Source organism: Amblyomma americanum, chromosome 2 (genome assembly GCF_052857255.1).
Source record: "Amblyomma americanum isolate KBUSLIRL-KWMA chromosome 2, ASM5285725v1, whole genome shotgun sequence".
NCBI classification, from domain to species: domain Eukaryota; kingdom Metazoa; phylum Arthropoda; class Arachnida; order Ixodida; family Ixodidae; genus Amblyomma; species Amblyomma americanum.
The window spans coordinates 87,567,505-87,581,764 of record NC_135498.1 but is presented as its reverse complement, the minus strand read 5'-3'; the positions used below and the strand labels follow the sequence as shown (position 1 = coordinate 87,581,764).

The following is a 14,260-nucleotide window of genomic DNA, read 5'->3' as shown; positions in this document are numbered from 1 at the left end:
CCCTAGCTCAAAAAGCCAATGACGTCAGCACCGCACTCACTTCCAAAGAGTTGTGACATCATGCCCTTGAACGCAGATTGGTTACACTCACCCGTGCAAGCGGCCTGTACACCTTCGATTGTAGATTTGTGCCCATGTCTCTCGCCTTTTGGTTCCCGTCACCCTTTCTCTCATAGCGTCGTTCACGCGTTTACCCAAAGGAGGCGGTAGCCGCGCATTCTTCTGCTTTATAAAACCCTCTACCTCCTCCTATTGTTTCCAGCGACTAACTGTTTTATTCCGGTGTTACAACACCTTCTACTCAAAACGGCTGACGCACTTCAGCTTTGGTCAAAAGACCGCTGAAAGCCTAAACGAATTCACTTGTCTGATTTTTTCTGCGTGCAGGCGATACGGTGAGTCTTACGATTTTCAACTAACAACGCTGTTCTCAAAGAATTTATGCTGAAGTGCTCGGGACTTGCTTCCTTAGCAGTTTCAAAGGTAACGACGGTTCAAAGACAGTTTCAAAGTTGTTTACATGCTTTGACGTTTCAAACCCACATTGAAGCTTGGAAGGATGGGCGCAGAGTTTGTTCGGCAAATATTTGACTACCTGTTCTTTCCTTTCTTTGCCCTTTATAAAATTCCTTCGTCGGCCAATGTCATCAAACGCGCGGTGTAATATCTGACATCAGAACGTTCTAGTCGCTAAGCCATCAATGTGACCGTGCGCGCAAGTTCTTATCTAGGACTAAGAAAAATTTGAGCACATCAGGCGCTAGAGTGCCGCCTGCAGCTAGAGAAGAACTTTGTCCCAAGCGAAGAAGGTGCCTCTCGTATTCTTGGCATCTTTATGAAGTCTCTCAATCAGACGCCGAAGAAGAGATGCTAAGTGGATTGCACACAAGTGAGTCTAGAGCCCAGGCTCTTTGCGGTCTGCTCGCGTCGACGCCTTGGCAAGCCTCGTTCTGTTCGCCGAAGTGACGATACTTGTTCCAGTAACAGGACAGGGGAGAAGCGCATACACCCAAAAACTAAAACAGCAGTAACCACCTTGATGAATGCCCCTGGGCCAGCTTGCTCAGAACAATTGATCAAACAGGTTTAATATGACTAGTCTAAAATCTGCTGGTTAATAACCCTGAGCATATGCGCTAATAAGTATTACAAAACACAACGACACCAGGAAAGAACAGCAAAATAGCTCAGGGCACAGCTTGCAACTGTTCTTATGTATTCTTCGTAGGCTTTGATACGCAAGGTACTCCTCATCATGACAAAGAAAATGTCATGTATGCCCGCTTATTTGTGTGCGTACATGCATCAAATTTGCTTTGAAACCATGATAAGTATATTTATTGCATAAAGGCCTCTCAAGAAGATTGTCATCAACAGTGGTAATTCTCGTCCTTGTGTTGTGTGCCCTTCTTTCCTTTCGTCGTTTTTCGTTAATTGTTACCAGTACGTGTGTGCAAGTTAAAAGGCCTACATCTTGGTAAAAAAGTCCCGAAAGGTGAAGAATAACGAACGTGTGGTCACGAATCTTCACGAAGAATCTGGGAGCGTCTCACTGCAAGAAGCACACAGCATCCCCGTCTAGCAAACGGAAGACAGAAGTATATGGTAGCGGCGTAAACAAAACGCCGTGAATAAATAGTGAGGAAAATTCTTGCTATTAGCTTTGATGGACAATTGAGCCTGTGCGTGAATGCAAACATGCAAACATTTTTTAGCCGACAGCATGAGGTTATGGAATGGCACTCTTCCGAAGCTTCACCTTAAATCAGCGGCGAGGCATCTAGTGAAAGTCGCATGAAATCTCCTCACGTACTGAGAACGTTTTCAAGTCATACGCAATTCTTGCATCATTTTGGCCGTGGATACTAAATAAAATTTCGTGGGACGTAATTGTAAAAGATAATTCTCAGTGGGTTCCTGAATTATCACAGTGTAGTGTCAGGATCCTGCGCCAGGCTTCGCTGTGGGTACATCATCGGGAGCGGATTCTATTTAGTAATTAAGCGGACGTTTCTCTGATGGGACATTTTTTGTTTGGTTGAGGAATCCTAAAATGCATTTTTCGTCATAAAAGAAATTTTACAGAGTTAATAAATTTGTAAAAACCGAAATTGTATCATTTCTCCAAATCGAGTTTTCAAGCTGCTTAATCGGCAAGCAGCTTCATGCAGGATTGTGGCCTATACTTCAGTCAAATTTCAGTTAGGGCATGGTGAAGCATGCATTCATTTGTCGCTATATGTGAATTTGCGCCTACTATCGGGGTCAAAAAGCTCCTGTGTGCGCGAATGCCGATCTCTGCGTCTACAGAGATCTACGGTGTCTGCCAACCGTCTTTAGGTTTCATTGCCGATTTGTCAGAAAGGTGAAGCAATTTTTCGCTCCTCAAGTGCATTCTTGAACCATTGAGCGATAAACGAGCTATGCGCTTCATTTGGCGCTTACATTCCCTGCAGACATCTCAGATAGCAGATCAGGATGCAGGGGCGCAATCGATTGGAAATTAATCTTGTGCAACAGTCGCTAGCCCATAGTCTCAATAAATGATTGAAATTTATCTCTCCTCCTACTTTATGTTCGGCGATACTTCCAGCGAGTATGCCACTGAAGAGTTTTTATCGAGAAATGAAGATACGTTCTCCTGTCGTAATACATCACCTACGCCCACCTTTTTACTTGTTTATTATTTGCTTTTTTGCTAATTTTCAGCGCCATCTTCGGCATTATGCATTACTGATACAAAACAGTGATTCTAGTGGTCTAAAATATCGACAAACCAACACCAAGCAGGCAACAACGAACAGGCGTCCTTAATCGGTCTCACATAAAACTATCATAAAACATGCACGCCCAGCGGGTACTCCGAGCTCCATTTGTTTATCGCAGGTCGCCGCCGTTTTTCTCCATGGGTTTCTGCGTCACCTTGCTGTTCCTGTTGGCCACAGCTACCATCGCTGTGCACGCGAAGCCTCCAGCCTGGTCAACGTATCAACAGGCTGAGAAAGCCGCTCAGGAAATCACGCAGTCACTCGCCAACGTCAAGAGTAGGTTGAATTTTTTACGCGCTATGGGTCCTGTGTGTAGCAATGCATGTTTTTGGAACGGAAAGCTGGACCGACTGCAGTAAATATCACAATCAAATGCGCCAGGCAGAACCGGAGGGTTAATGTGAAAAACCTTTAGGTGATACTTATCATTTCGTGTCTGTTCACAGCGCAGTGAATGATTTTTAGTTGCTTGCCTTTCTTCTCATGCATGGCCGATTCTTACTTTGAAGGCCAATACCCTACCGCGGCGGCTGCGTTTTTATGGAGGCAAAACGCTAAGGCGCCCGTGTGCTGTGCTATGTCAGTGCACGTTAAAGATCCCCAGGTGGTCGAAATTATTCCTGAGCCCTCCACTACGGCACCTCTTTCTTCCTTTCTTCTTTCTTCCTTTATTCTTTCACTCCCTCCTCCTTTCTCTCTTCTCTTACGGTGTGGTTCAGGTGTCCAACGATATGTGAGGCAGATACTGTGCCATTTCCTTTCCCCCAAAACAAATTTAGGCCAATACGATATTTGCTGCTTTACTTGCCTGCCAAGCTAGAAGAGTGCCTCAAAGTAAACAAAATTTTGCGGAAGCCTTGTACTCATTTTGTTGCACAGTACACTAAACTTTTCAAATTGAATGCCTTTCTGGTCTTTATTCTTGTTCTCAATTGCCTGTTGCACTGCCTTTCTTATTTTCGTAGCCGTCCTTCCTTCTGTTTTGCTTCCTCTGCATATCGGGCTGTGCTGGGTAAACAGATCTGAGACGTCTCTTTTAACAGACAGTCTCGTTGTTTTCTGATCGAGTTGAAGCCGCTTTTACCTCATATTTTTTAGAGTTCTTTTTCATCGTTTCGAATAGTTTTTCCAACGTATTGATTAGAAATGTTTAAAACACCATTAAAATAAGAACAGAGCCAGACGCTGCGCCGAAATCCAAAAGAAGGCGCAATCCTGAAGGCACCGACTAAATTTTCGTCAGTGCTGCTTAAGTGAGCGCATTAAGCTTCTTAAATAATGCTGTATCATTTTCTCTCGGTCATAAGAATCTCAGTGGCCGAACAAAGGTGCGATGAGTTGAGTAGTAGCACGCGGAGAGTCTAGAAGTACTGCAACCGAAGGTTGCCCTCACCATTACCTAATGCCATGATAGTTGCTACTTTAAACTTTATATGCGGCAAAGAAGCAAGGAAAACGGCTGTGGAACGTGGCAAAACAAGTAAAAAGAGAACGGAGAAGCCGTCAGTAATATTTATCACCAAAATACTCAAAGCTCTGGATGTTTCCAAGTCCGGCCATATATTTCCAACCCCTGATCAGAAAGTTCCACTGGTGAGTCTGGCTTAGGAATCTGCGTCTTCCCCTAGACGTACGTGTACCAATCTCACAAAAAAAAGCATCGCCATCATCATTAGCCTGACTACGCCCACTGCAGGGCAAATGCCTCTCCCATGTATTTTCAATTAACCCTGATTTTTGCCGACTGTGGCCACCGCATCCCCCAAACTTCTTAATCTCATCCGCCCATCTAACGTTCTGCCGCCCCCTGCTGCGCTTGCTTTCTCTAGGAATACACTCCGTAGCCTTTAAGGACCGGCAGTCACCTCGCCTTCGCATTACATGCCCTGCCCAAGCCCATTTCTTTCTCTTGGCTTCCACTAGGATTAGCACTAGGATTAGGTCGCCGTTCTTTTCTTTAAACGAGATTCAGGAACTACGTTTTGTGCACGACAGTTACGCGGCACTTTCCTGTGAATCCTAAGTCATGAGTTGATCGGTGAGCAATCCTTATGAGCGCTGTCTCTGCAGATCTCATATTTCCTCGACACTGCGGTGACCTCCTGAAAGTAGGCCAGAAAGCAAGCGGGGTATACACACTGTTCCATAAGGCGGCCGGCTCTTCCGGCCAGAAAGTTTACTGCGATATGGAGACGGACGGCGGCGGCTGGACGGTGAGTTCTGTAAATGGTTCCAACTGCGTGTTATACTCTCCCCTGGTGTTCCGTGGAAAATTATTTGCTAAGGAGTTTCACAACTTCTGCAACGGTGCAAGCAAGGTCTTAAGCGAATACAAACCGACGTTTCTGCCTTCAGCACCGCAATGAAAGGTAAAGTAATATATGCAGGGCCAGATTAAAATAACGTACTTTCAAAGCGGTATTCTCCCAATAACCTCTAAGAAGGAAGGAAATTAAGCAGACTGGCATACGACCATGTACAAGAACATCCAAATTGTTTATAGAATGTGTACGCAGTAGTAAGCGTCACCAGCGCGTTTGCGTTCTGTTGCTTTCTGAATCAAGTATTGTCTTCCGCCACTGTGATTAAGTGATGGTGGGTATAGTAGAGGAGTTTCATATAATCAACAGCTGTGCATCAAGAGTAAGTGATGGATCCACCAGCCAGTCTGGAAAAGAGATAAATGTTTGATAACGTCGGGCGGTACTTGCGTATTCACGTCTCCGGCCAGAAATGTGTACTCGTAATATGACCAAACTGGGTCTTCCTTTGGCGCTTCTCTCGCTGATACGTGTGTAAATGTATTGTAGTTTCTTGGGAAAAAAAGTTACTTGCGATGAACTCTTTGTCCCATTTTCATCTCACTGTCCGTGTCCATGCTGCTCTATTGTTTCTCAAAGACAACTACCCAATTACCCACTTTAATTGGCAAAGGACCTATTATTTCTGTTGTAACGTATGCCGTACAAACAACCATTTCTCGCGATTAATCTTTGATATCTGTCGTTCACCCGACAGCTGCCCTTCTGACTTGCGCTACGGAGCGGTCCGTAAGCGTTAGTGTTCGGTATTACAACTATAAAAACTCGTTCGCTCGGCGTTTACTGATTCAGTAATCCTGCAAAACTTGCTTCACCAGCTTGACGCAACGCCTACAGCAGCGGCCATTGCGGTGCAGTTTATTCAGCGCCAGTTGCGCCTGTAGGCAATAAGAACAATAATTAACGCCCCTATCAAGTGAACAATCTTAATTCCTAATGAGGCAATGGCCATGGAAATTTTCAAAGTCCATCCAGACACGCCGCTTCCCCACGGTGAATTTCTATGATCATCGATTAGTCAGCATGTGATTAGACAAATGGCGCAAGGCCCCGTAACTTGCAAAAAAAGATCATGAACTGAAGCAGTCAAATGCAGGTCAATTATTGAAGTAATATATATTTTTAATATATAGTTTGTCTTGAAAACTTATTCATGCGCCTCAAACTTCGGCACGGTTGACAGACACCGATAGTGCACCAATTAAAGATAGGCAATGGTGATCGACGATGCTTTTCTCTAGCGAAGCTGCCACAAACCTGTGACCCTCCAGGCCGTGTTTTACTTGTCTATAGCTACTATCTTTTCAGTGCTTTTGGGGCACTTGTCGTTCTCGACCGTCGCAAAGCGGGTGAGACCTGAACAAACTCATTGCAGGGACATGGAGGGCGACGAATGTGCCATCAGTTTATTTACACGTGAAAAGTGTCGTTTCGATTACTGCATAAAAACTGGCTGATGAACAAGTCAGGTTAGAATAATATTGTATAATTAAAACACTGATTTTATTTACTTCGAGTCTGTATATCTAGACTTTTCAGTGTGTACGCAGTGTGCGAGGCTGTTTGCAAGAGCCCTTCAGATCCCAATGGTCATTCGCCAACGCGCGCTGTAGTCCTGGTCGAAATCAATGTTCGTTGAAAACCACTGTGTCGCACCTGCCGATCACAACTGCGTTCGGTGAAAACTAATTTAATCGTCATTGAAACTGTCAGTATGACGGTGGATTAAAGCACACCTACAATATTATACGAAATTGTTCACATGACATCACTTTCAGATGTGGGTTTGTAAGAAAGGCGCCAAATTGTCCACAATATTCCAAAAAATAAAAGAAATTCTGGTAGGCCACTCGGCCAGAACCAAATAAACGTACAAGCACGTCCAATATGACAGGCACTCTGCCTGCAAGTAGAAAATATGATGTGACTATCCTTCCAGAGGACGAAAATTTATGTTTAACAAAATTTAAACATTGCAACCTTAACTTGAACCCACAATAAAAGTCAGCATAGCTACAATTTGAAAGGGCAGCACAATTTTTTTCGAGTAATAATCGGAAGCCCAACTCCTTTTCATGCAATATTGACTATATTTTCAAACCTTATTTTGTCGCATCTGCAGAGCATGCGACTTTCCACATCCTTCAATATTCCTTTGTTTCCACTAAGCTTGTATTATAAGATATCATGAGAGCTCTTCCTCAGAGTGCATTCCTAAGGGTAGTGTAACATGTGTACATTCTTATTTTAACAGTTTGCAAAAGATGCAGTCCTAGATTTTTATGGGTAGACTAAATTTTGTGTCATGATTGCCTAATGCGTGTGCTTCATGCAACATCGAGTCGAAATCAGTTTAGAAGCCTTGAGCATTTTGATTATGGAGCTAGTAACAGAGTGCGATATGAAGTACATCAGTACTTCGATAAGCAATGTCTATGGCCATACAGCGACACCTTCTGGGAACTACTACACTCTCACCCAAGCGTATGCCTGGGATATCTTTTTGTTAGTAGGATAATACATCGCATAGCGAGTATTCTAAATTTTCACCTTCTTTTCGCCTCTTTTTCTAAGCCATCCAAGCACAATCTTTAAATACAACAATACCATTTGTTGCTGCCCTCATGTTGTTTGTGTGCTTTCATATCTCCTTTCACAGGTTGTGGTAAGACGGGGACAGTTTGGTAACGGCGTCTTCTACTTTCACCGAGACTGGGACGAGTACGCAACCGGCTTTGGCGACCCGGCTAAGGAGTACTGGATCGGTAAGCTACTCAAAACGGCTGTGATAGGAAAGCTTCAGAAATAATAGAATTCCCCTTTTCCCCATCCCCCTCCCAACCACCCCCCGACTGATGGTCGATTCTCGAGTGAGGTGGCTGGCGGCGCTGGGGATCGAACACTACTTCTATCGCATACGACAGTACCGTGCAATATTTCTTCATGTATAGGTCGATATTTTTTTTCAAACTTTTGTTCTCCAGCCTCTGCGCTCGAAAAAAGCGCGGAGAGCGGCTAGGGCAAAGCAAAAACAACGGCTACAAACGCTGAAAATAAGAGGTGATAACGCGCAACAGTGCTTCGGGAAAGATTTATCCTTCGACCGCATTCGAGCCGTCACAAAACATGTCAGGGTCTGCCGCTGTTGCAGCGCAAAGATTGCGCCCGCCCGTTTCTCTTTCAAGAAAGCCGAGCAATGGCTTTTGAGATAAACCCAACACTAAGATAAACGAGGAGCCGTGTGACGCCTTTACCGAGCCGAACGCGGCATCGCCGCACAAGCGATACTACTGCCAGTCGCCCATCCGCTCGGGGAGACATGTTACCGGAAAGCTGGTGGCCATTGTCAGCAGTATTTAGGTGAGCCGCGACATTACGCGGAGAGGCGTAGAAAAATTACGCCGCAGCGCGTGTGAGGCGGTGGAAAAAGCATCGAGAGTGCCTTTTTGAGAACATTAAAAACTCCAAGCTTTCCGTTCACCCGTTGAGGTAGGCTGCCTCTAATGGACGGCATCTGCGACGCTGCTTGCGTTGTAGGCTAGAGCTTATGTTTAATAAGGTTCTCACAGTTCGTGCCAGAGTTTATCACAGTCATGCGGCAACACCGAATTGTGACTCATTGTTGTGCCAGTAGCCTTAAATGCATGTCAGTGAGTAAGTAAGGGCTCCTGGTGGTAGACCTATTATATTCACATCTTTTTTTTTTCTACTTCTCCATGTTTGGAGCCAAGTATAAGGTAGTGCTGAAACTGAATTGTGTCCTCGCATTTTGTTTAAGGTCAGTATATCAGCAGAATCGCCTGTACCAAGCAGCTATGTTACTTTATAAACATATCTATTGCTCTTGGTGGCGACAAATGCTTTGTCTGTTCTGCACCGGCCATCCCAACTCGTGCTGCTACATATGTTTTAGGAAAGCTATTGCCCTTCAAGGCAGGAAATTTGTGTGCTCCTTAAGTCCGTATGATCGGCACAGAATATCGCTGCAAAATTTTCATATTAAGGCGAAAGCCTTTAATGACTCATGCTGCCTCCGCCCGTCTGTCTGTGCGCCCAAGGCCTCCAAAATCACCCGTACCATGTTGTGCCATGGGTAGTTCACTGCGAATGCGCGAGATGGCGCCACTGGCGCCCGCGCCGTGCCCGAGCCAGACTACGCCAGGCGCCTCGAAGATGTTTGGTGCCGCGCAGCCTCCCTCCTAGCGTTCGCTTCAGGAGAGTCTCAGAATGCAGGCAAACACAAGTACTTAATTAACATCTTAACCACACATCAGCGACACAAGCAGCAACACCGCGCTAAAGGCTTTCGCCTCACCGCACTTTAGGTCAGCTAAGTGCCCCCCCCACCTCCGAATTTTTTCACTTAGGCCTCACATTTCTTACAGCGCAGCTTTAGGCGCCCCTTCCTAGCTTCCGCGTCGTAGTCATCGGCGTCGACGTTGTCGCTGTAGTCGGCGAAACCTCTTGCGCGATTATCAATTCAATTTCAATTTATTCTCCAGTTACACACTGGAATATTCTCCGGGCTAAAACGTCCGACTGGGCCTTTGACTGAGTCTCGGAGACGTTTACAGAGCAGCGACCCCCAGTATATACGGAGAAATGCTATACAGAGTGTATATATATAACAAGTACGTACATAAATACAAAGCATACAAAACAGGACACATATACAGAGTTACATAAACTCAAAATGCGAGACAGAAGGCAATTACAATTTACTGAATTTTTCGTGCAGTTTTCTGCGCGAAAAGTTATTCATATCTTTATGGCGAGCTAATATAACAGGCAGATTGTGCTTTATGGACTGCAATTTATAATCGGCGCGAAAATAAGGAATGAGCCGAGGGCCGGTGTTACGGGCAGCAACATTGTGTTCATTGCGTGTCAATGAAGATACACGTTTCAAGAAAGGTTGCAACTCTTTTGTGGAAAAATGAAATGACTTTAACATGCCATACTCATAAAAGTGACGGATTCCGATAATATTGTAGTCAGCAAAACTATCGGCGATGGTCAAGCCAGGATCAATATTTGCTATGTGGCGCATAATTTTCTTTTGAATGACAATGATTTTGTTTATGTTGGGTTTTGTTGTGGTAGCCCAAGCTAGGTTGCAATAGTTTTTTTGAGAGAAAAATAAGCCATAACATACTTGAAGCTTAGCTTTTACAGGCAGTACCATTCGACAGTGGGATAGCGCGCCAGCAACGACAGAAAGCTTTTTACAGATGTGACCGATATGATCGTTTCAGATCAAATCGCTGTGAAACTTTACGCTTAGAATTTTATGTTGTTCGACAAGTCCGATAGGTTGGCCTAAATATCGTAGTGTACTGTTCAGAGCGAAACGCCCGCTAGAAGACTGCTGCCATGCGAAGATCCCGGAGCGTTACTTGCAGCGTAGCAGGCCACCTGCCAGCTGTGATGAACTGCGCGCAAATTTTCAATTATCGGCTATTGTAATCTTCTGTGAATTTTTTCTTTTTATTTACCCTAAAATCTCATATTGCGATTACATAGAGAACAGAAAATCACAAGTTGCATCATGAATGCAATGAAAAACTTATATCACTGTGGCTTTGAAACGAGCATGAACATCATCGTCAAAAAAGCTCTAAGCACAATTGCATTGCACTTAAGCTGAAGAAAATTATAGGATTAGAACGTCCCGAACACGTCGGCTTCCAAAGTAGGGCGCATTCCTACACTACTTTGACGCGATGAATGGCAGTAGGGTTGACTAGGGAGCCGCTGGCCGTCATTCAATCGAACACAGAACAATATATCGAACACAAAGTCCGTTTGCAGCGTTAAGTATTCCTCCTTTAGAGATTTAAAACTCGTTTTTTTTTACTAGCAGTCCAAATATCCTTACAAGCCTAGAAAGAAGGCAAAAAACTACCTAGTTAGTAAGAGGGAGGACAATGTTGTCCACGCTGGGGCTCATTAGGGCCAACAGTAGTATATATTGTTGTACTTAGGATAGATGTATGAAGCAAAAAAATGGCTGAGGCTTAGCCCAACTAACCCTTGTTTTGCAAGCGAAAGCTTTGGTTCCACACAAATCCAAACCGATTACACGTGACGTCACCTTCGAAGGTTCTCGTGGTGAAGCACAGTCTGACAGGCGGACCGCGTGGTTCGTTGTGCGTTCCGCGCTGCGAGAACTCAGTTCCAGCGGCTAGCCAGTCACCGCCGCGGCTGCTTCCAAGGCTCGTAGTGGTCTGCTTTCGGCACCTTTCGATCGCCGTTGAGCCAGGCGAAGCTCCTGCTCTTTATCGGTTTCGGCTGCCCGTTTAGCGCGTTTACGCTCCCTACCGGTTGCTAAGTCCCTCGCACGGTTGGCAATGTCGACCGGATGATCACACTCAGGCCGACGTCTGCGAGTGCTCAATACCGAGGACGTCGGCTCCGGCTAACTTGCTTCGTCCAAGGCGAGTCACTGGATAGGCAGAGCGTAGCGGCTGAGGCGACGGCGGTGCGCGCGGCTGCACCTGCTGCGAGTCACGTTGTATGTCACGTGGTTACTTACGCAGCTCCACTCCTGTTCAGCGTCATTCGTGCAGACACAGCGAAATCGGTAGGCTAGTAACGCTTTCGCTTTAAATGGTCTCACATTGCCTACAGAAAAGCAAAAGGCCATCGCCACAGTTCTGCTTTTATTCAGTGCCACATTCTTTCTTTACTTTTGTGTTTCTACTACACTGTTTCAAACTTTATCCTTTCAAATGCTTTTTTTTAATGCCCATGCTCTCACTGGCTTGTTTTCTCGTCTGTAGGGATTAAAGTTCGCAATCCAGGCCTTCACTTCTCGTTGTTAATTGCTTCCCTTTCTCATTTTTTTTTATTGTGAGCAATGCAAGGCTACGAAGAGCGAAAACTTCTCCACTGAAACAATTCACCTTATTTAACTATATTGTGTCAATACTGTATATCAAAGTACTATAAATAAGTGCGTAATAGAAGCTCTTTTTTGAGCGCCAAGAAATAAGCGTCTTTCCCAGGAAACGTCCCCTGTGTCTTACCTGCTCTCAGTGTACATCCGCATTAAGACCCGCCGTTATCCAATTGGCAGCCCGTACGAACCCAACCGGAATTTTGCGCTGCTCACTTTGGTATGACTTCTGTTCCAAAATGAATGCTGTACAACTGACAAGGGTGCCACACGCAGGGAACCGAGCCCTGCACGAGCTCACCTCGGGCGCCGAGAACATGACCCTCCGAGTGATCCTGAGCAACACGACGGAAGACGGCCTGTCGATCAACTATGAAAGCATCCAGGTTGACAGCGAAGCTGAGAAGTTCGCTTTGCACATTGGCAGGTTCCTGGGGCCGCAAGGTGAAACATTAATTCATATCTGCGCTTGTCTAAGACAGCAATCGATAGCTAGTTAACTAAAATCTACTCGTATGCTGGGCGCCTCCTTGTAATAGCGATTTGTACCTTGTCATAAAAAAAAAACATAACGAGTTTTTTATTTATATTTTTAAGAATTTTGTTCAGGTTGTCATTGAAGTGCGAGATATCTTGGCTATCCACAATGCTTTGAGCCGAAACCGCGTGATTTAGGAGGAGACGCAAGCATGCCTGCAAGCCCGTCGACAGCAGCAGCAGTTCTGCTTATAAACATCAGAGTGTATCATTTTCGCAAACATACACCGTTTAATATTGTTATTCCTTCCATGAATTGGGCGGAAATACTCGTCGGAATATAGCATGCATGTTCAAGACTACGTCGCAGTCAGCGCCTGTGTTTGCGGCCTGAGACATCCTTTAGCAAAATGGCGTCAGTCGGCCTCAACGGAAGACAGCTCCAGGTTTGATGGCTTTGATGATGTCGGTCAGAATCGCCAACTTTGTGCTCATTTCGTCCTTTTGGATGGGCAGGTTCACCCAATAAGCAATTTTCTTTTCCTGCAGGCCGAAATGACGTCACCATCCAATAGCAGGATCTTTCTGATTCATTGAAAAAGCGTTGCGCTGCGCGGCTCAGATAACTCAATAACATTTCTTCGAATTATGTCATTCTTATCTAAAAAATGTCTACATCTTATTGCTACATTCTCTCTTCCATTGTGTTGCAGGTTGGGACAGTTTGAGCAACTCTGACGGCATGATGTTCAGTACATACGACCAGGACAACGATGGAGCCACCAGCACCGACTGTGCAGCAAAGTACCAAGGCGGCTGGTGGTATAACAACTGTTTCAAGGCAAATCTGAACGGTCTCAATCTAAACGGCAACTACGAAGGCGACATCGGCTCCATTGATTGGATTAATCATGGCAATTTGACTGTGTACACGTACTCGTATCCGAACGCCATTATGCTGATACGGCCTACGCCTTTGCAATAATTAGCGCTGCTGGACTCGTGAAGCACTGCTTTAAGATCCTGCGGCCAAACAAGAGCTTGAAGCAGAGTTCTGCAGTCTTGGAAAGCAACACTTGAATCACGTGACAGAGAAATGCGTTGAGCGGATTCTTTTTGAGAACCCCTTTAAATTGTTTAGCCATGGGCGTAAGTTGCGACAAAACTTACTCTGCTTCCGTCTGTTTCCGCTTCCTATCTGCGAAAAAAATTATTTCGAGTTACACTACCACTTCCCCAGAGAAGAAAATCTTATGTTAAACCTCTCAATGAATCTGTTCTAGCTGCATCGATTTCGTATCGCTTGGCCTTGTGGGATGCCTTCGCATAAATTGTTCTTTCATCAAAAGCATTCGAGTATGAAGGGACGTCTGTTATCCTTATTTTTTTATTCCTGATTTCCAAGTATTTTTGGATTCGGAACAGGTACTCTCTGAGTGAAACAAAAAAAAAAAGATTTAAGATCGCTTTCGCCGCCAGTGTAAGGATCACTGTGGCTTTCTTTAGCTCACTGAAGGCTACAATTTTATTTTGAATGGTGCACCATAACACAACGACCGTGACCACACAGTTTTCCAATAAAAGGTTTGTGCTGCAGCTTTTTTTGTTGTCTTTACTTCCCTCACAATCAGCGTTGGTTTTTAAGATTTTACTGAGCTCGCTATGAGCTCGTTCCCGTCTCTAAACCTCATTTAGAATGGTGTCCATGCGCCCCGAATGCTTTAAGCATTCAACCGCACTAGCGATGGCTCCTAAACCTGGTTTGGTAGAAAGAATTCCATATGATGCCCAGCGGA

The 14,260-nt window shown here is 44.9% G+C and overlaps 1 protein-coding gene across 1 annotated transcript; it reads left to right on the top strand.

Annotated features, from left to right (window-relative positions):
* Nucleotides 1-252: 252 nt before the first annotated feature.
* LOC144121560 (techylectin-5A-like) lies at nucleotides 253-14,060 on the top strand. Its single transcript, XM_077654833.1, has 6 exons — nucleotides 253-395; nucleotides 2,887-3,044; nucleotides 4,839-4,981; nucleotides 7,749-7,854; nucleotides 12,264-12,431; nucleotides 13,178-14,060. The coding sequence occupies exons 2-6, from the start codon at nucleotides 2,906-2,908 to the stop codon at nucleotides 13,447-13,449; spliced, it is 828 nt and encodes a 275-aa protein (XP_077510959.1). The 5' UTR covers nucleotides 253-395; nucleotides 2,887-2,905; the 3' UTR covers nucleotides 13,450-14,060.
* The last annotated feature ends 200 nt before the right edge of the window (nucleotides 14,061-14,260 follow it).

Coding starts and splice junctions, on each gene's coding strand:
- LOC144121560 (XM_077654833.1), top strand. CDS start 2,906: ATGGGTTTCTGCGTCACCTTGCTGTTCCTGTTGGCCACAGCTACCATC. Junction 3,045..4,838: donor GTCACTCGCCAACGTCAAGA/GTAGGTTGAATT, acceptor CTGTCTCTGCAG/ATCTCATATTTCCTCGACAC. Junction 7,855..12,263: donor GGCTAAGGAGTACTGGATCG/GTAAGCTACTCA, acceptor TGCCACACGCAG/GGAACCGAGCCCTGCACGAG.